We start from the raw sequence: 21488 nt of genomic DNA on the forward strand, positions 1-21488 counted from the left end.
CCAGGGGTTGAGACTCCGAGCTCCCAATGCAGGGAGCACCAGGTTCGACCCCTGGTCAGGGAACTGGATCCCACATTCCACAAGTAAGAGACCCCGTGCTTCAGCTAAGACCCAACACAGGCAAAATAAATTAAAATAATAATAATAAATTAAAAAAAAATACAGAAGAAATGTTGAACAAAAGAAGCCATCAGTCATCCATGTGGTAGCAGTTCAGTTTCACAAAGTTCAAAGCAGGCAGAAAATGGATTTATAGCATTGCCAATAAGGGTCACCTACTGTCACCTTTAGGGAGAAGGACAAGGGTGACTAGGGAGTACCATGGGGGCCTCTGGGGTCACGGCAGTAATCTCTTTCATGACCTATGCAAGGGTTGCACAGTTTATTTACTTGGAGAGCAATCTTTAAGACTCCAAAAATCAAGGATAAACAAGCTGCGACCTTAACAGCCGTGTGGTCAGAAAGATTTAGGGTAAAGATCAGCAAACAACCCATAAGGAAGTGTGAGGCACCAGTAAAGTTTGACCTAGAAAAAGAAGTGATTTGGTAATGTGAACTGTGAGCATCTTGATAGATTGGGCCGTTTGATGAAAAAGGAACTAAGCTCCATTTTGGATGTGTACTTTCAGCACAATAAGGAAAAATTGAAGTTTTTTAGACTCAGATTTTGATTCTATATACTAACCGCAAACAATAAAACTGCCCAGAAATGGAACACAGTCTGTCACATTAATAAGAACAATCTCACAAACATGTTTTAACAAAAGCAGAAAGACCATCCATTGAGGATAAGTGGAACGGTTCCTTTACTGAATTGAGATGGCAGTTGACCACAGAGGCCCCTTCCAGATTCTATGCATATGTTCAGCATATTAATAAAACCACAGTGAAAAAAAAAAAATCTTACCCTTAATCGTGTAGTGGAGATCTCAGCTTTTAAGATCTCAGGGTCATATTTAGTACTGGATGAAGAGCCTGAGAATACTTTCAAAGGGAGAAGAGAGGGGGAAAAAAAAAAGTGACTTGTACAAGTTGCATAACTAGCTGTCAACTTAGAAATTACAAACGCTAAAAACAACAAGATTTACATGCTTCTGGGATACTTACTTAACTTTATAACTCCTTTATTGTCATTCATCAGACACCTAGATATAAAAAGTCATCTTCAAACCTTCATCATTTTTTTTCAATAAAAAGGAACGTTATCAAGACCCCAGTGCCTCAGTTTCCTGTGGATTTTATATCTATGGATAAAATCTTAGAGGAGCTTATTGCAGATACAGCTTAACTGTGCTTTGTGTTACCCAGAAACTTGTCACTTAAGTGGGACGTCTGAGCCCTTCACAGCTGCTGCTTTAAAAAAGGCCAGTCTCTGAGATGAGAGAGAGATCGGTCAACTCAGGTGGTCAACAGAAACTTCGTCTGTGCTAACTGCTCCGGTTTCAGTTTAGTCCCACTAAAAACAACGTACAAGAGCAGCACAAGGGCCAGATTATTTGCCCTGATCTGAAAAGGTAAACGTTAATCCCTCAGCGAGACCTTTATCTGAAATGGGGCTGAGGGGCTCCTCCTGCCCAAGAAGGGACAGGACCCAGAGCGCCGTCCCACAGACGCCCAGTGGCCTCCCGTCACCTGCAGGTCGACGCCCACTTCTCAGGTCTGAACAGCCACGCTGTACTTACAGCTGGTGCGAGAGCTGGACTTCTCCTTGTAGGCGTCATTCAAGCGGACGTATTCGTCCAGGGCCAGGGCCAGCCTCTGCTCCTTCACGTGGTACAGCTCCTGCTGCGTCTGCAGGGCGTCCTGTGCCACTGACAGGTAGTCCTTGAGCATCTTTTCCTGCTCCCGCCGCCATTGTTTCCGCGGATCTTCGATCTGTGTGGTTTCTGAAAATAAATCAGGTGGGTTATTTTTCAGAATTTAAAAAAGAGGTAGCTGGGACTTCCCTGGTGGTCTCTGTGCTCTAAGCAGTGGCTAAGACTTTGCGCACTCAATACAGAGGACCTGGGTTAAGTCCCTGGTCAGGAAACTAGATCCCACATGCTGCAACTGAGAGGCACAGCCAAAAAAAAAAGAGAGTAGCTGTCTTTAATTTTTATCTCCTTCAAGTAGTTAGTATTATGAAGTGACGTCTCCAGAAACGTGGAAGTTTTTGCTTTATTTTACCCAGTCCATCCCCACTCTGACCTCTTTCTGTCTTTGTCATCAATTTATTCTCGCTGCAAATATATTATATACGATGTCAAAGTAAGCACAGCAACATGGTTATGATTGGGTTATGATTTCCCAGAACCCTCTGGCTCCTCAACACCTTCAGAATAGAAGCCACACTACTTATGGCCCTGTGTAATCTGAAGCCAATATACTCCCTACGCTTCTGTGCACTTAATACAGGACTCTTGCCAGGCTGCCCTTTACATCTACATCCCTCAAGGTCTGGGATGCAGACCCGCACCGGTCCATGAGTTCTGTTATGTGTCTGTGACGATAAGTACAGGCATCAGGAGTAAACATTTTGAAATCTTACAGCAATTTCATAGTTACTGTGTATCTGTTGACTCTAATAATACTGGGGCTTGCATTTTTAATTTTTTTAAACTTTTCTAATTCATGGTGATTGTTCTTTTATAAAAATACCAGTCAGTCCACAGTGGATCAGAAATTTTAAAACAAGCAAAAAGACCAAACCCCAGTGCCCAGCTTCAGGAGAACAGCCCAAGGTACTGTTCTTGGTCCTGCACTTCTGCACACGGGCATCACCTGGAGGGCTCTAAAAGAAATCCTGGACCAATCGGAGTTTCTGCGGGTGGAACCCAGGCAATGGCAGGTTTATAAGCTCCTCCAGTGATTCCCGTGAGCGGCTGCAGCTGAGAGCCTGTGCTCTGCGACAGCTCACGCACTGCATCCTGCGTGGAATTATGAAATTATTCGAAATATCCCATCTGAAACTTGCTGAAACCTGCCTCCTGCACCCCTCCCAGAGGAAACCACAATAAAAGCCCAGGTTGTAGACAGGTCAGCCAGTAAGAGCCCAAACATCTCCATTTCAAATATTCCTTATAACTAAAGGTCTCTGGCCACCTAAACGTGCAATATTTACATTCAATTCCAGTATTTTGAAAAATATGAATGCAAACTAACTCAAAGTAGAGAGAATTCATCCTCTAACACACAGAAATGCATGGTCTTCACTCTGGATGACCCAGGATTATCCTTACGTCTTATCCAAGCTTCTGAATGCCACTTAGACCTAGTGATTTGCCTCAAACGGAGGCATGGATGAAGACGGGGTGACTCTGGAGACTGGGTTACAGGTGCTGCAACCACCATCTTGCTCTCTCTGCCTGGCTCTTCCTGGCTTTTTCAATCTAATGAAGCCAACTTCCAAATTAAAAGCCATCCTATGGACATAGCGGGCTTTTCTGGTGGCTCAGATGGTAAAGAATCTCCCTACATAATGCAGGAGACCCGGGTTTGATCCCTGGGTTGCAAAGATCCCCTGGAGAAAGGAATGGCAACTCACTCCAGTATTCTTGCCTGGAGAATCCCATGGACAGAGGAGCTTGGAGGGCTAGAGTCCATGGGGTTGCAAAGAGTTGAACATGACTGAGCGACTAACACTTCCACTTTCACACTATGGACATAGCAGGCTTTCCAAGTGGTGCTAGTGGTAGAGAACCCGCCTGCCACAGCAGGAGATACAAGAGATGTGGGTTCCATCCCTGGGTCGGAAAATGCTCTGGAGAAGGAAATGGCAACCCACTCCAGTGTTCTTGCCTGGAAAAATTCCATGGACAGAGGAGCTTGGCAGGCTACAGTCCATGGGTGGCCAAGAGTTGGACACAACTGCATGACTGAGCGCATGTGTGCACACACACACAAACACACGCACAAACACACACATGCAAGGAATGAGGAGGGGGCCACTGGCTGGCAGCTGACAAGAAACTGAATTGTTCTGACAGCCACACATGTAAGCTTAGTTCTTCCGGTCATGCAGCCCGGCTCACACCTTGAGGTCAGCTGGTGAGAGCCCTGGAGCCAGAGGACCGAATCCACCCAGCCTTGCCTGGATTCATCAGCCACAGAAACAATGCGATAATAAATGGACTTTAAGTCATAAGTTTTGGGGTAACTTGTTGCAGTGAGGTAAATAACTAGGAAACTAACCAAATAAAGAGATGACACAAATTGAAAGTGTAAATGAAAAACCTGAAATGCTTGTAAGTTATAAAAGCTATAGCAAGATATGTATTCCCAGTTCTCTCTCAGTATCTTTCGAGGTTTCACCTAATCGTATTTCCCTATATATTGGCGAACGGGCATACTTTTCAATAAAATGCTTGTCAACAGCTAAATTTCCACAAAACACTGAAAGTAACACTGATGGACACGTAAGTGAGCAAAGTACAATGGTAATCATCATCATGATAAACTGGCAGCATTTGTTTTGGATAGATTAGCTGAAATACTCCAGTCGACCGGTTTAAATAGCGGATGCTATTAGCTTCGGCAGGCACCACTGACATTTCTGATATACTGTCCCATTCAAATAGGAACTGCAAACGTGGGTTCCCAGAGGCACTTTGAAGAAGGCTTCATCAAGTAGGACTGGGCTTTATCTCCATCACTTATGTTTGCTGAATAGATCAGTGAAGAATATTTATTAAATGTAAATACTCAAAAAAAGTATATTACACAAACGTGGGTTTTTTTTTTTTTTTTATTAAGACCTGGTGGCCTTAGGAGATCACTGTATTATAATGCAATATAATTTGCATGTTGTCTACTATATAAGAGAAGTAATATATCACATACTGTTAAGACATCACGCACCTCAAGGGAATTCACATTTCATCAGTTTTACAGATGGGGAAATTTATAGATAGCGAACACACTGTGAGCTAGAAGAACTTATCAGGGAAGATAACATTAGACTCTTCAAAGGAATATTACTTCTGTCTCTTAAGCACATTTCTATTCTCTCTGCTGTGCTCAGGAAGAATGAATAAAATGAATATGAGCGACTCTCCTCATCTTCCATTTTAGAAACTCTCTGCTATGTTTACCTGCTATGGTGTGTTATTTCTATAGACAGTTGAACATCTACTGCATGACTACAGAAAACGAGATGCTCGGGCGTGATCCCTCCTGCCAAGGAGATTACAAAGCTCAGGACAGGTCGTGACACAGGAATTAAAGCTACAACAATGACAACAAGCATTTTATACAGTAGAAAATGGTGAGAGCCCTGAGAAGAGCAAGGTTGAGTGCCATGGAGCCTAGAGACAGGGGACTTTTTCCAGCTGAAAAAGTCAGGTTCCGTGGAATCGGCAGTGATTAAGCAGGGCTTTGAAAGGTCTGAGACAAGAGGCCCTTCGAGCACCAACCCCTGTCTGGCACTCCAGCTGTTCTCCCAGCCTCGTTTACACCAGCCTCAGATCACTGATGTTCTTTCTTTCATTAAGTCCTGCTTCCTGTGGCCTCTTCAGACCTCTGGCTTTAGTTATGGGGCTTCCTTCTGCAGGCAGTTTCTCCTTGCAGCCCCCAAACTGTACCCCATCCCCTTATTGCCCAGCCCTGGTTAACTCACTCATCCTTTGGGCATCAGCTTAAAGCACCTTCTCAGGAGCTGCAGGCACACCGCTCAGAATGGACGGGTGCTTTAATTGGTCTCCTTTGATCTACTGGCGATGGTGGGAATAGAATCTAAGGCTCTGCTCTCTCACTTCTTCCCCAAGACCTCAAGAGGGACGAGCTGTGGTTTCTTGAATGTCATGTTGAGAAATACAAAACTCATTCTGTAAGCAACAGTGTGTGGCAGAAAGGTTCTAATAGGGGCATGAAAGGATCTTAGTTATATTTTAGGAAGATCATCTGAGAGAAATGTGAGGTTCTCTTATCAAAAGAGTTGATATGATGTGCAGAAAATTTTTTGGATGAAAGATTATATATTATGTTTTAAAAAAGCAGTTTATAAAACTGTATGTGATATAGTTCCACTTGATGTAAAAAATATATTGAAAACTGTGTGTGTGTGTGTGAACATGAAAAGGCCTGGACAGACACACTGAAAGGTTTAGAATACCTGGTTATTTCTGAGTTTTCTTCCTTTTTTTTAACCTATAATTTATACTTTTCTCCTCAGCACATGTATTGCTTCTATGAAAAATATTTTTAAAGTTTTAAAATATTTTTTTAAAGAGAATGGCACAAAGTATCAAGGGTCTGAGAAGGCCAAGGGAGCAAGTCTGAAAACACAGAGGGAAAAATCATTCTGTATCTTGATTGAGAAGCAGCTGCAAAGGAGTATATATTTGCCAAAATTCACTGAGATAACATGCTTAAAATTTGTGCATTTTTATATGTAAATAGACCTTAATTACTAAAAGACAAAAGAGTTAAGGTACAACTTTGACTCTATCAAAAAGTGATTTACTTCTGATTGCAGTGATAATATCAAAACCTTACAGACAGTACTTCATAATTACCTTCTATAAATGGCAACCCACTCCAGTACTCTTGCCTGGAAAATCCCATGGACTGAGGATCCTGGCAGGCTACAGTTCATCAGGTTGCAAAGAGTTGGACACGACTGAGCAATTTAACTAACTAACTAATGAATAGTTAGTTACAAACACCCCCATCAGTATCTATACAGAACTCTGACTCCACACGCATAGCCACTGAAAGGTGAATTCTATCACAGACACTTAGGGCCTAAAGTAATTATCATTGTCAAGGTCAAAACTTTTACTTCTAGGTATTTAATAGTGTGACATAGAAATAGTATTGAACAGCCAAACACTCTCTAATTTTTTCCTGAAAAAAAAAAAAGAAAATAATGCTGAAACCAAACAATGTCAAGACATAACATATGTGTAGACCAGCTGTTAAGAGAAGAACATACAATTTCCTCCCTAAACTACTTCACAGGAATGTCTTTAAGATTAATGAGATAATGGGTCAGAGCCTTTTTAGTGGGAAGACTACTTGCTGTGGGTAACTGGGGCACTTCGGGGCACAGTAAATCCGCCAGGCCACTGAGATCCTATTACCGTACCAAAGAAAAATGGGAGACCTAAAAATTTATATTCTGATCATCAAGTTTGTAAATATTAAGAACAGTGTTTTCTGAAGCATAATTTAGAACCATAATGCACTTTAATTTCTTTAAAAACAGGTTTTTAATCTGTGCGTTACACAACAAAGCTCTTCATTGTTCTAACATGGAAGGATTTATCATCATACGAAGCACCCAAAGGTGGAAAAGTAAAGCCACAGTCACCGTCCACAAGAAGCTCACAATTTAGTGAGGAAAAACCTACAAACAAATAATGTGCGGGCAGTACAATGAGTGGGTAGCCGGTACTATGGACATACCTGCACAGGGCATGCCATTCGGAATGGGGGAGGGACTTGCAAGGGGAGGCTCTGGTGCCCTTCCAGACAGACAGACAGACAGACAGACTCCTCTCTCCCTCTCTGCCCCCATAAGCCCAACAAAACTTCCAAAATGGACATTTCTGTTAAAGTGAGGATTTGAAATAGAGAAATTCATTCTGCAGAGTGTTTGCTCTCCTGTATGACTCTAGATTTGGGGGGATTACTTGTCTGACATGCTTGTTTGTACTGTAAAGGAAAAACTCACTGTTTATGTGATCGATGTAGTAGACACCAATCTGAGGGTCGAACCCGGCTTCCCATCCCCATGGCAGCTCATCGCCAACACAGTCAGCGAACGACAGGGGCTTGGTCAACCTGGAACAGACCAGAACAAAGGCACGGGTGACTCTTTCCATCCAACCGCACATGTCGAAGTCCAGCACCACCCGCGTGCTAAGCGTCCAGGCTGCATTTCCGTTTTGTTCTTTACTGTTTCTGCTACTGTGTTTGAAATCATTAAAGAAAAAAACAACAACAACACAGGGCTAAAATGCAGAGATTTATATCCAAAAAAGTAGCAAGTCATGATACCTTTTGAAAGTTTACAGATTAAGACTGGGAGATAAATCTGTACAATAAATGAATAAGGTCATCAGGAAGAACTCCAAGCTAAGGGTTAAGACGGCTGGGATACAGAGTGAGCTCTGAAGCTAAATAGGCTTCCCATTGAACAGAAAAGGGCTTGCCAGGTGGCTCAGCATAAAGAATCTGCCTGTCAATGCAGGAGCCGCAGGAGGAGTGGGTTTGATCCCTGGGTTGGGAAGATCCTCTGGAGGAAGGCATGGCAACCCACTCCAATATTCCCGCCTGGAGAATCCCATGGACAGAGGAGCCTGGCGGGCTACAGTCCATGGGGTTGCAAAGAGTTGGAGCATGCACACATGCTCAAGACAAGATATACACCTGGTTACACCAACTACAGATTTGGCTGCTCTTCTAAATAACTCGACTGCAAGGTCCATGAAGAGCTCTCCTTGAGAGGAGGGACAAATAGATCCTATTTTTACACTTGGACTTAATAGTCCCTCAAGAAAATGTTTAATGGAACCAAACACACAAAGTATTAATATTTATATATTGACATGACCTCACTTTTTGAAATGCCTTATACTTTTTCTTTAAGCCTTAAAAGTAATGGGGAAACTAGTTATCTAAGCAGAGTACAGATTTTGGACTTTATCATGGGTTGATTTTCTCTCTCACTTCCTCATTTTTGCTTCTCAGATTTTCCTTGGTTGTTAGAGCAGCTGCAGGCAGGCCAGCGCCAAAGACTAGTGACCACCCTGCTGTAGGGTGGCCAACTTCAGGTGACATATCTGCTAATTTAACGCTCAGGCCCCATGAGCGCAGTTCCAAATATGAAGTCACCTGGACTCTGTGATCCATGCTGGTGCGTATTGGTGATTTCACAGCACAACTGAAATACAGGTCATTTCTAGAACTGCATCATTCATCAGAGTAACGAGCTATGTCGTGTTTCAGAACTCTGGGAGGAAAACATGAAAAGGAAGGAAATCCTTTCTTCCCAGGTATGGCCTGCAACAGCCTCCTCCAAGGATGTAGTACACCAAGGATCAAAAGAAAGAAGCGTCTCTTTTTCTCTCAACCTTCCCTGGGCGTGAAATCAACTTCTGGATGTGGCTACAGGGTCCCGGCCTTCCTAAGCAGTCCAGCCCAGAGAAGAGTCATGAAGAATGCCCTCCCAGGACCGACCTCGGGGCCAAGTCACTTCATTTCCATCAAGGGAATGATTTCTAATTCCTGACTTAGCTTTCTTCCTCTTTAGTCTCCGAACTAAACCAATCATTTTCCATGTTTTCATTTTCCAGTAGTCATGTATGGATGTGAGAGTTGGACTATAAAGAAAGCTGAGCACCGAAGAATTGATGCTTTTGAACTGTGGCATTGGGAAGACTCTTGAGAGTCCTTTGGACTGCAAGGAGATCCAACCAGTCCATCCTGAAGGAGATTAGTCCTGAATATTCATTGGAAGGACTGATGCTGAAGCTGAAACTCCAATACTTTGGCCACCTGATGAGAAGAACTGACTCACTGGCAAAGACCCTGGTGCTGGGAAAGATTGAAAGGCAGGAGGAGAAGGGGACAACAGAGGATAAGATGGTTGGATGGCATTACCAACTCGATGGATGTGAGTTTGAGCAAGCTCTGGGAGTTGGTGATGGACAGGGAAGCCTGGAGTGCTGCAATCCACGGGGTTGCAAAGAGTCAGACATGACTGAGTGACTGAACTGAACTGAAAGCAATCATTTTAAGAAAATGATTTTGAGCAGAGAGCTGTTTATTCCCCAAGTTTTTTCTAGAGCGCTTCTAGATACGGCCAGTACATTGATGAGCAGCGAGGCCAACATCACAGGCCCAAGCTTGCTGTTAACATCAAGGGAAAGCAGGTGACTGGTCTGGCCACTGTTGTAAACATCAAGGTTCAACACAGCCACATCACAGGGCATTTGCAGTGTATGAAAGTGACTTGAGGAAAGCGTCTTTTAAAACCCCATTTCAACACAGGAGGCTTTTCTTCAGTTGTTTTGAGGACTACTGTGGACACTGTATCTACTTGGGTGGCAAGGGCTGCTAAGAACTGTCACGATGCCTTTTCCATTTATCTCCAGGACCTGCGGCTCACTAGGATCCTTTTATGATCATCTTGTGTATCATTACCTGGAAAATTTCACGGACGGAGGAGCCTGGTAGGACTACAGTCCACGGGATTGCGAAGAGTCGCACAGGACTGAGCAACGTCACATCTTGTTTATCATTACCCTCACATTTTTTTTTTTTTAATTTACAGAAATGGTTGAATTACATTAAAAAAAAAAAAACCTATAAGGTGGGGCTATCTTACTGGACAGCCTTCCCTACCTCAGTTTCTTTCTCTTCATTTTAAGTGGCAGTCACAACCCCTATCTTCTTGCAATGTGACTACTGGCTACGATGAATGAAAGGATGAGAAGGGATTAACTCAAGAGTGTCTAGGACATGGTTAGGCAGTCAATAGACATTGGCAACTATGAACCCAAGCAGGACACATGAATTCTCTCACTGTCAGGGAACGGAGTCAGGCAGCACAGTGTACAGCAGTGTTTCTCAGAGTCCAGTCCACACGACCAGCAGCTTCTACATCTCAGAACTGGTTAGAATCAAATCCTTGGGCCCTGGAGTACACTATATATTATGCCTATAGGATCAGAAAGTCTAGGGCCCAGCAGTGTTTGTTTAATCAAGTGTTCCAAGTAATTTGAAAGAATCTGCCTCAGAAGTTAAGAACTTGAAGTTTGGCATCAAAGGGACCTGGATTCAAGTCCTTATTCTGCCGTCTTACAACGCCGGGCAGGTTATCAACCTTAAAAGCCTCTGTTTTCCAATCTATTATTTTTTTAAAAAGGTAGGGACGGAGTGGGAGGGAGATCATGAAGTTTAAACGCGAACCGATTGGTGTGATGCCTGACAAGTGGAAAGCTTCCACACGTAGTAGACGAACGGAATGAATCTCAGCCGTGTTAAGCAAGGCCTCTAAACATGGCAACCTGCCACATGCGCTCTGCAAACCTGGAGTCAATTTGAACCTAATCTGAGTCCAAAATCTGGCTCTTAGAATTGTGCTCAGATCCCACCTTATATCATGAAAAATGTGCAGGAAAATTGGGTTTTCTTTTGAAAAAAGGGACTAGATTCTATGTGTATCAAAATCTCCCCACGTCATGGGACATGGCCCAGTCTTCATACTCTGTTGCTGAGACTGAGCTTCCATCACATCCTTCTGCTGGAGGATCCTCTCTCCCTAACCTCCTCTATCCTGGCTGTCTAAAAGGCACAGGCATCCCAAAGAAATAAAGGATAAGGAGACATGGAAATGGTATGTTTGAATGACAAAAGAGAGACATTATGCAAGTTTTATCCAGGCACCAAAGCAACATGTTCAAGCCTAAGTATGATGTGAATATACCTACTACTTCGACAACCAGAAGTCACGAAAGTTTCAGAACATGCACTATGATTACAAGTTATAGTAACTTGATTACACTTGGAAATAATCCAGCTTTTCCTATTATTGCTCAAAGCAGATAATAAGCACTTTATTAACTGTCACTGTCCTGACACTGGCATTACTTCTATATGTATAGATGTAATTGTGAACTCACTTAAAAATTCAGACATTTCCCTTCCTGGAACTTTAAACGGTTCCTTGCAGTGATGCTGCAAAAATCAATTTAATACTGTATTTTCTGTATTTAGAAAAATAGATACACGCTATCGATAAGAGTAAAACCATTAAATACACATTAATAGATTTCAAACTTCTGATTCTTTTGCAAATTATGAAACAGAAATAGAGTAACATTCTCAGGTACCAAACAAACAAAAGCACTCAGATATGCTGCTATCCTGATAAAGAAAACACATTACTATGATACACTAAGAAGCAACCAGAAACAAAAAGAAATAACAGACGTATTCCAAAATTAGAAACAACAGGACTCAGAAGAAATGTTTCTAAATTTCTTCCTCTTGTTTTGCACAAGGAATCTCTGAAAGAGTCAATCTTCCTTTGATGTCGAGGAAGTAAAAAATGGATGGAGTTTGTTGCTTCTCCCACAAAGGAGCAACAGCAGGCAGAAAGCCTGAAATTACCAAGCGTCTTTATGCTAAATTCCAGAGATTACTCTTTGCTTAAAAAACAGTCTTCCTTTGCACCGTGACTAATGTGAAGAAAATGGCAATTTACTGCAGCACTTTGCCACAGTTTACATACAAAACTTGAACTCTGCATGGTATTTCCTCTCCTTGTGGGCATTATATCATTCTTTCATACAACCCATCATTGAGTGTTTATTGTCGGGCCACGGAGTCAGGGTCCTATGACAGAGACGTCACACACAGATGAATGTACTCCTCCCGCTTATATGGTGGTGAGTATTGTTGTGTGTGCAAGTGCACAGCCAGACACACTCACCTGGTGCTAACTGCAACCGAGTTTGTGCTAACGTTAGATGAAACGGCACTTGACAGAGAGAACCATTTTCAGGTTAATAAAACTCTTGCCACGGTTCCAGTCTCCCCAGTGTACAGTTGAGCATGAATGTTAAAGGTCTGGAGTTATTTTTACTTCACAGCCTCTGTTGCTGCCGACATTTAACTCAAGGTGGAGTCAACTGCGATCGATACAGAATCGGTCCACACAAACCTGCTTGAATTGCTCCACACAAACCTGCTTGAATTGCTCTGAGAACAGGGGCGGGGTCTAAAGATGAGGTTCACAATGTGAATTTTACAGGGAAGGTAAAAATGACAGAACTCTCTCTACTCTTGAAAGAATTTTAATTTACAATGATGCTCATCAGTCCCCAGAAAGCAACTTTTGTTTCCATCACTCTTCTTAGCGGGGAAATTAGCAACACCAAGGAAGGAAAGGGAGGGCGGAGACACAGGGCTGAGTGAACAGAGGCAGCGAGAAGAAACTGACTTTTAAGAGTACAAACCTCTTCGGAGGAGGGTAACGCAGTTAGTTCTGCATCTTTGGGAAAATTAGCTGAAATTCTTGTCAGCGGGCCCTGCTGGATAGGAGAGGGCTGGCAGACAGGCAGGACCACGGATCTGGGGCGGGCACGGCTGCCCCAGGGCTTGAAGGGCTCATCCAAGGTTACCAGCTGTAAGGGGCATCACAGGGGCATCTAGCCAGGCTCACTTCTTCAGCCTGAGTCCACGTCCTCTCTGATCCACTGGCTCCCATTCCGGTCTCCTCTGCTAGACTCTGGTCTTCCTACAGCTGAGACCCACCGTGGCCGATTTTATTCGTGGCTCCGTGTGACGGGCTTTCAGATATTTAAACACAGCAGTCTTGTTTCCGAGTCTGCTTGCCTACAGCCTGGGATGCCCCATCCCCTCACCAGCTCACCTCTCTCCCCTCCACTGAAAAGCCCGCCAGTCTCCGTCCATAATCCCCTCTGCTTCTCTCTGCACTGCAACCGCACTCCGTCAGTAATCATCTAGTGTTAACTTGATAACTATCTCACACAGTTAATTTCTTCTCCCTCAGCCGACAAGTAAACAGGACACAAGTGATGGCATCACTGACTCAACAGACATGAGTTTGAGCAAAACTCCGGAAGATAGTGAAGGACAGGGAAGCCTGGTGTGTCCATGGGGTCACAAAGAGTTGGACGTGACTGAGAAAGGCAAATGATAAGAACAGTCCCCTCTTACCCTTCAAAAAGCCTTCCCTCAGGTGTTCTGGCTTTTTTTTTTTTTTTTTTAAATTTTTTTGGTCACACCCCAGGCAATCTGGGGCCTTATTTTCCAGACCAGATTGATCCTGTGCCCCCTGCATTGGAAGGCAAGTCTTAACCACTGGACATTTACTTCCTAACTTCACTCTAACTCTGGCGTAGAGATTTCAAATCCGGAAGATGGCAGGAGGCCCGATTAGCATCTCCCTTACACCACCGAATGGGATCCTCTCATTCCTTCAGAAATAGGAAGGAGAGGCAACATTTGCCTGAAAGGCAACATTTGTGAATAATTCACCTTCGAAAGTACACACGGCTTGTGTGCCCCCAAAGTGCTGCTGCTTTGGGGACACAAACACAGTACCTACAAAAATGTCAATACTTCCAATATTCTATGTTAAAAAAAAAAAGGGCAATTTTTACATAGAGTAAATTATCCTACTAATAAACATTTTCTGAGTGCTTCCATGTACTACACACACTTTAAATATCTATGTATGAGTTAAATCCCCATAAAATCCTGCCAAGTAGAGGCAAGTATTATCTCCACTTGAATACCCTGTGCAGGAAAAACAAAACAAAAATCAAAGGAGCCTGTGACTGTGCCACACATGCCCCTCTAGTCCAAGTTTGTGGTTTCCAGCCATTAAGTCTCTTGTGCAGGATACAGCCATTGGTACTGCCAATTCCGGGCACAGATTTAACTATTGATACGTTACTTGGACTGACGGGCCACCAATTTCTGGAATAAACTGCAAGAAAGGAATTCCTTAAAAATGTTCTGGAGGGCTACTTCCCTGGTGGGCCAGTGGTTAAGACTCCATGCTTCCAATGCAGAGGGCCCAGGTTCAAATCCTGGTCAGGGAACTAAGATTCCATGTGACTTGCAGTGTGGACCCCGCAAAAAAGAAATTCTGGCAGGAGGAGTTGTAAGGGGCCCTGGGCTTTAAGACGAGCCCGCTGAGGAGGGGTGCATCGCTGCCTCCGCCTTAGCACACCTGGCTCCAGCAGTAGCGGCTGTGAGTGCCCAGGGGGCCCTTCACACCAGAAACCTTGGCAGGAGGGGCTCCAAAGAAGTGAAAAAAAAAGCCCGACTGCAGATGAATGGAAGATACACTCCAAGGACACGCAGCTCTTAAATTCTTTAGAGATTCGATCAAAGATCAAAAGCAGACTGGATAGCAATTTCTAGGTAAAACTATATGATGCTTAAGAATTGGCAGGGGACTATAATACGATTCAGTTTAACTGTTTGTATTGCCTGCCTATTAAAGTTAAAAAGAAGAGATGCTAACAAAGCCAAAATTGTGAATTCCCTCTCCCTCAGGGGCTCTTTAATACTGGGACTGGCCTGAAATTTTGAGTTAGAGCAGAGGTTCTCAAACCTAAGAGCATATTCCACTCATCCGAAAAGATGACTAAAACAGATTGCTGGGGCCACCTCAGGGTCTGGAACTCAGCAGATCAGGGGTAGGGCCTGGTCTACTGATACTAGGATTTGCAAGTTTTTTTTTTTTTTTTTTTTGAGAATTTTTAAAATTTTCATACAGTTCAAAGTGCTCAGGATTCACTTCAGCTCCTTCACTGCCAAATCTGGGGGCAGGGACTGCTTCAGCTTCTCTGCCTGCTCTTTGTGATGACCAAAGAGTAAAGGTATCTGCTGTATCGAACTTTAAACTTCACATTTTCCTTATTTTCTTTGACCTGGACAGATTTGGTGTCCTTCCCCTTGGCTGTGAGCAGGAAGCCCTTGATGTCCCCAATTGTGTAAGACGTGGCCACAGGGTGCAAAGAGCGCGGCTGGAACCTCAAGCGGCGAGAAGTGAGCAGAGGGGAAAGGAAGGATCTGCGTTTGTAACGAGTTCCCCAATGATGCTCAAGCTGTTGTTCCCTGTACCACACTTCTGAGAACCATTGTTTAAAGGCACATTATACAGCTCCAATCCACTCAGGTGACACAGAAAATGAAAACAAATTCAACTTAAAAATGAAACTGGAGGGCATTCCCTTACAGTCCAGTGGTTAAGACTCTGTACGTTCACTGGCAAAGGTAAGGGTTCAATTCCTGGTCAGGGAGCTAAGATCCTGCAAGACTTGCAGCATGGGGGAAAAAAAACTGGAAGCAAAAGCCTATGCTTCAGAAATCTCTATTATGACAACGATGACATATTTAGCAAAATTAGTAGCTTGCTAATTCTCAAATTTGGGCCACTTGGTTGAATTTTAAGTAAACTTTTTCCCTCAAAGAACACTTGAATAATTTTAAAATAAGTTCTTCAGAAACACGGTTTTCTCTTTCTCTCATCTTCTCACTTATATATAAAATACACAGTAACAAGTATTCAACATTATTAGTCATCAGGGAAATGGAAATCAAAACCACAGTGAGGTACTCACTAGGATGGCTATAATTTAAAAAGCAGAAATACCAAGTGTTGATGAGGATGTAGAGAAATGGGACATTGTTGATGGGAAGCTAAGACGGTACAGCCTCTATAGAAAACAGTTCAGTAGTTCCTCAATGAGTTAACACTGAATTACTGTATAACCCTGCAATTCCATTCTGAGGTGAATAACCAAAAGAACTGAAAACAGGTACCCAGACAATTACACGTACCTGCAGGTTCATACATTGGAGAAGGAAATGGCAACCCACTCCAGTGTTCTTGCCTGGAGAATCCCAGGGATGGTGGAGTCTGGTGGGCTGCCATCTATGGGGTCGCACAGAGTCGGACACGACTGAAGCGACTTAGCAGCAGCAGCAGGTTCATAGCACCACTGAAAGCCAACAGGTGCAAAGAACTCAGATGTCCATCAGTGGATGAAAGGATAAGCAAAGTGTGGTATATATGTGCAATGGAATACTGCTAAGTCGCTTCAGTCATGTCCGACTCTGTGTGACCCCATAGACGGCAGCCCACCAGGCTCCCCCGTCCCTGGGACTCTCCAGGCAAGAACACTGGAGTGGGTTGCCATTTCCTTCTCCAATGCAGGAAAGTGAAAAGTGAAAGTGAAGTCGATCAGTTGTGTCCGACTCTTAGCGACCCCATGGACTGCTGCCCACCAGGCTCCTCCGTCCATGGGATTTTCCAGGCAAGAGTGCTGGAGTGGGGTGCCATTGCTTTCTCCGGCAATGGAATACTACTCAGCTATAAAAAGGAATGAAGTGTCAATATCTGGAAATACTGAATATGCTACAATGTGGATGAACCTCCAAACATTATGGTAAGTGAAAGAAGCCCAACACAAAGGTCACATATTATAATTCTATGTATATGAAATATCCGGTATAGATAAACGCATGCAAATGTAAAGAAGATCAATGGCTGCCAGGAGCCACAGAGAGGAGCAACAGACAAGTGCCCACGGGTAGTGGAGTGATGGAAATGTTTTGGAACTAGAGAGAGGTGGGGGTTGGACACCACTGCAAACACATATATGCCATTGAACTGTTCACCTTAAAGTGACTGATTCTGTGCTTTGTGAATTTCACCTCAACAAACTGTTTCATAAAATTAGTAACAAGTTTTAAGAATGCCAAGACTCCAAGTGATTATTTGGAGTAAGTAAAATAATAAAAACATGGGAAAATACTCAACTTCACTAATAATAAAAATAAATGCCAAATAAAACAATAATGAGGCTTGATTTTTAAGACTCTCAGGATATCAAGTTTTTGTTTTGTTTTGCTTTGTCCCAAGGATGAAATTCAGTTCTGGTGGAGGATGTGGGAAATCAGTGCCTTTCATTTATTGCTAGTAATTCTGTAACTTGATACATCCTTTTAACAAACAGTTTGGCAGTATTAAAAAACCATTACACTGTTGATCCCGTGTAACCTAGGAGGGCAATTGTTACACAGTGTTCCCCGAACCCCATCCCACCTGACCACCCCCAGAAAGACTCAGGAGCCACCTTAAGCATCTTACTAGGTTCCTGTCTTTCCCATCAGCCTATGGGCTTCTCAAGGCCAGGGACCCTTCAGTCTTCTCTGCATCTCTAGCCCGATGCCTTCCTCGCACGCAGTCAGCATAGCATCTGTGTTGGCTGACTGAGTGGGTGCAGGTTAGAGAGGAAGACAAAAATGAAAACAAGGACACCATGGAAGAACTGTCATTTTAAAAAATGTTCTGTTTACACAGATGTAACAGTACATTGCATTAACTAAAAGAATAATATGAAGGTTGGTAGGAGGAACACATCTTTAAAACCTGAATCAAAATACCTGGTCTCATAATTTATTTTAGTTGACTATCATTACATTATGTATCAGAAATGAATAGCTAAACAGAAAACAGATTCTTAGTTACAAAGAGGGCAAAGAATTTATTTCAGGTGTTTTAAAAATTCAGCAAGTTCGTTTTTTTAAAAGTATTTTACCAGGAGAAAACAGAGGTCAGCAAACACTTTAACCTGTACCTCTTTTCTCTGCTAAGTGCCAAGAAATGTTTGCTTGTCGGATTATTTGGTTTTGGAAAACAGTTTGAGAATTTAAGTGGATATGTTGGCAGAGAAGGTAAGAATGTTTAGAAGAGGAAGAGGGCTTAAGAGATTACTGTCCAAACAAACAAAAACCCACCACCAAGGTCTTGTTCTCCTACCTAGAGTTTAAACAACACACAGTCGTTACAGATTGCATCACAGATAACAGCTGTTCAAGGACCAGGATGGGAAGAAGCTTGACATTCACTCTGGAAAACATACCCATTACAGCAACAGAGATGACACACGGCTCACTCACCCTCTGTGTGGACAGAGCCTTGTTAGATTCAACCTCATTTTTACAGAAGTCGACTAAATGAACCTAAGCTACTTTTATCAAAACTTAAGGAGCTAGGCTTCCCAGGTGGCTCAGCGGTAAAGAACCGCCTACCAATGCAGGAGACATAGGCTCGATCCTGGTCTGGAAAGATCCCCTGGAGAAGGAAATGGCAACCCACTCTAGTCTTCTTGCCTGGAAAATCCTATGGACAGAGGAGCCTGGTGGGCTACAGTCTGTGGGGTCTCAAAGAGTTGGACACGACTTAGTGAATAAAACAACCACAAAATAAGCGAAGGTTCATTTAACCATATACCACCATTCCTCGACAAGATAACTGGAAGCGGGGCAGAATCTAATAATGGCCACTAAGGTTCATAATCTTTCTATATGCTTCTTTGCTTCTTTTGTGAATTGTCCTTTTTAAAATTATGTTGTTTGTCCTTCTTAACGATTTGTGGCAACTTTTAATATATTTTGATATTAATCCTTTATTAAGCTGTAAATATTTTTCCAAGGGTATTACTTATCCGTAAACTTTGTTTATGATGAGTAAAAGGTTGATTATTTAAAAGTGTTAGGCTAATTGGATAGCCAGTTAGGGGATAAAAGCTAGATCCTATCTCTTCCTTACAACAAAATTAATTTCAGATAAATCCCAAGAACTATATGTGATACATGAAAATAACTGAAGTATGAAACCCACTGGAAGAAAAGATACACAAGAATTCTTTAGGACTTCTGGATTCCACTCGTTAACCTAGTGTTTCAAGCTGTAGCCCCTTAACTCTTGCCATTGAAAATAAATACAATGAAAACAAAATCATAATATAAAATTTTATCAGACTGCTGGCAGCAGCTTTGAGCTAATGGCTTGCTCTCTTTGTTAAAAAAGCAATTAAGTATTAGAACAACAGACTGGTTCAAAATTGGGAAAGGAGTATGTTAAGGCTGTAAATTGTCACCCTGCTTATTTAACTTATATGCACTGTACATCATGCAAAATGCCGGGTTGGATGAAGCACAAGCTGGAATCAAGATTGCCAGGAGAAATATTAATAACCTCAGACATGCAGATGACACCACCCTTATGGCAGAAAGTGAAGAGGAACTAAAGAGCCTCTTGATGAAGGTGAAAGAGGAGACTGGAAAAGCTGACTTAAAACTCAACATTAAAAAAATGAAAATCATGGCATCTGGTCCCATCACTTAATGGCAAATAAATGGGGAAACAATGACAGACTTTTTTGTGGGCTCCAAAATCAGTATGGACGGTGACAGGAGCTATGAAATTAAAAGACACTAGCTTCTTGGAAGACAAGCCATGATAAACCTACACAGCGTATTAAAAAACAGAGACATTACTTTGCCGACAAAGGTCCGTCTAGTCAAAGCTATGGTTTTTCCAGTAGTCATGTATGGATGTGAGAGTTGGACCATAAAGAAGGCTGAGCACTGAAGAATTGATGTGGTGTTGGAGAAGACTCTTGAGAGCCTCTTGGACTGCAAGGAGATCAAACCAGTCAATCCTAAAGGAAATCAATCCTGAATATTCATTGGAAGGACTGATGCTGAAGCTCTGATACTTTGGCCACCTGATGCGAAGAGCCGACTCATTGGAAAAGACTGATGCTGGAAAAGATTGAAGGCAGGAGGAGAAGGGGAGACAGAGGATGAGACAGTTGGATGGCATCACCGACTCAATGGACAAGAGTTTGAGCAAGCTCTGGGAGATGGTGGGGGACAGGGAAGTCTGGCGTGCTACAGTCCATGGGGTCGCAGGAGTTGGACACGACTGAGTGACTGAATAACACCAGCAAGTATTAGAAAGGTGCTAAAGACATAATATTAGCACCATTAGATCTCCTTGATCTAATAAGAAGACTTGAAAAGGGGCGGGGGGGAAGACTAAAAATTACTTACTGTGACTTTCCTACTCCACTACACCTACCTGGGGAAATACAGTCCTAGGCTGAATAGAAGACCTCAGCAAGGAAAGCCGACCTGAGTGTGATGGACCGGGTGCATAAAAGTAGCAGGTCTCAAAGTGCGGTCCCTGAACCAGGAGCGTCAGCGCCACCTGGAACCTGGGTAGAAATTCAAGTTATTAAGTTCCTCCCCACAAACTACTAAATCGGAAATGGGGAGGGCACGGTCATGCTTTCCACAGGATCCTCAGGGATCCTCACACCTGTGAGAGCTGCAGAGAGGCTGAGACGGAACCCCATCTTCCCTTCCACCTGCGGAGAGGAGGCGACCACAGTGACAAGGAGGAAGGTGACCGAGGTGGGGGCTACGCGGAGGGCAGGGAAACAAAATAACAGGATTTGAGGCTCCTGGGGCCGGCAGCCCTGCCAGATATTTGAAAGCGGAAAAGCTGGGTAATGAAACGTTGGGAGTGTTACTCAAACAGTGTACTCAACAGACGTGAGAGCAGGAACCGATAAAGTCCATCCACAAGGCTACGATTTGCAGCTTCAAAGGAGTGTGTTGATACCAGCACAGGTAAGCAAAATGATAATCAATTAACGTAAAAATACGTCGTGTGCCAGCTGCCAGAGGGACAAGGCAGGTGAGATGCGGGGTGAAATTTCCAGGCGGAGATCAGATAATGGGTGAGACTGATGAGCCAGGCAAGGCCTTGGGATGTGCCCACGTTTAGGGGGATAAAAGGAGGTCCTGGAAAGGATGCCGAGGAAACCGACTTCAACTGGAAGAGGAAAAACAACCACAAGACACGTCAGTCTTTAGCCTTTTTATCCCTGCCAATAGGAAGTAACAATAAAACTACCGACAAAGAGACATTTCATTCATGCATCCGTCGGGTCTTCCAATGTTTACCGACAGCCTCTCTCAAGCTCTGGGACACACGAGACACACGAAGTCTGGCTCTGGTCCCACCACTGCTTCTGCAGACCATGAGCGCCTGTCCCCTAGGTGGGAGCTGCGTAGAAATCGCCTTGCCAGCGGGGGGCTAAAAGTTTGCTCTGAAGACAAACACTTGAACTGTACCTCTCTGCGGTGTTATGGATGAACAC

At 43.3% G+C, this 21488-nt stretch overlaps 1 protein-coding gene and 1 non-coding gene across 3 annotated transcripts in view; one reads left to right on the plus strand and one right to left on the minus strand.

Moving 5' to 3' along the window:
- The window catches only part of WWC2 (WW and C2 domain containing 2), a 152082-nt gene that overhangs the window by 59492 nt on the left and 71102 nt on the right, over nucleotides 1-21488 (minus strand). For both annotated transcript variants that reach the window (XR_011462904.1, XM_070364363.1), the window contains exons 2-4: nucleotides 7652-7761; nucleotides 1683-1886; nucleotides 908-984 (exon numbers count right to left, since the gene is read on the minus strand). Coding sequence is in view for 1 of the 2 variants with exons in the window: in XM_070364363.1 (XP_070220464.1) it covers nucleotides 908-984; nucleotides 1683-1886; nucleotides 7652-7761 (391 nt within the window). In the remaining variant the exon portion in view is untranslated. The remainder of the gene's footprint in view (nucleotides 1-907; nucleotides 985-1682; nucleotides 1887-7651; nucleotides 7762-21488) is intronic.
- TRNAW-CCA (transfer RNA tryptophan (anticodon CCA)) lies at nucleotides 14486-14558 on the plus strand. Its single transcript has one exon. It is a non-coding gene; the product is annotated as a tRNA-Trp (tRNA).

The sequence above is a fragment of the Bos mutus genome, chromosome 27 (genome assembly GCF_027580195.1).
Source record: "Bos mutus isolate GX-2022 chromosome 27, NWIPB_WYAK_1.1, whole genome shotgun sequence".
In the NCBI taxonomy this organism is placed as follows: domain Eukaryota; kingdom Metazoa; phylum Chordata; class Mammalia; order Artiodactyla; family Bovidae; genus Bos; species Bos mutus.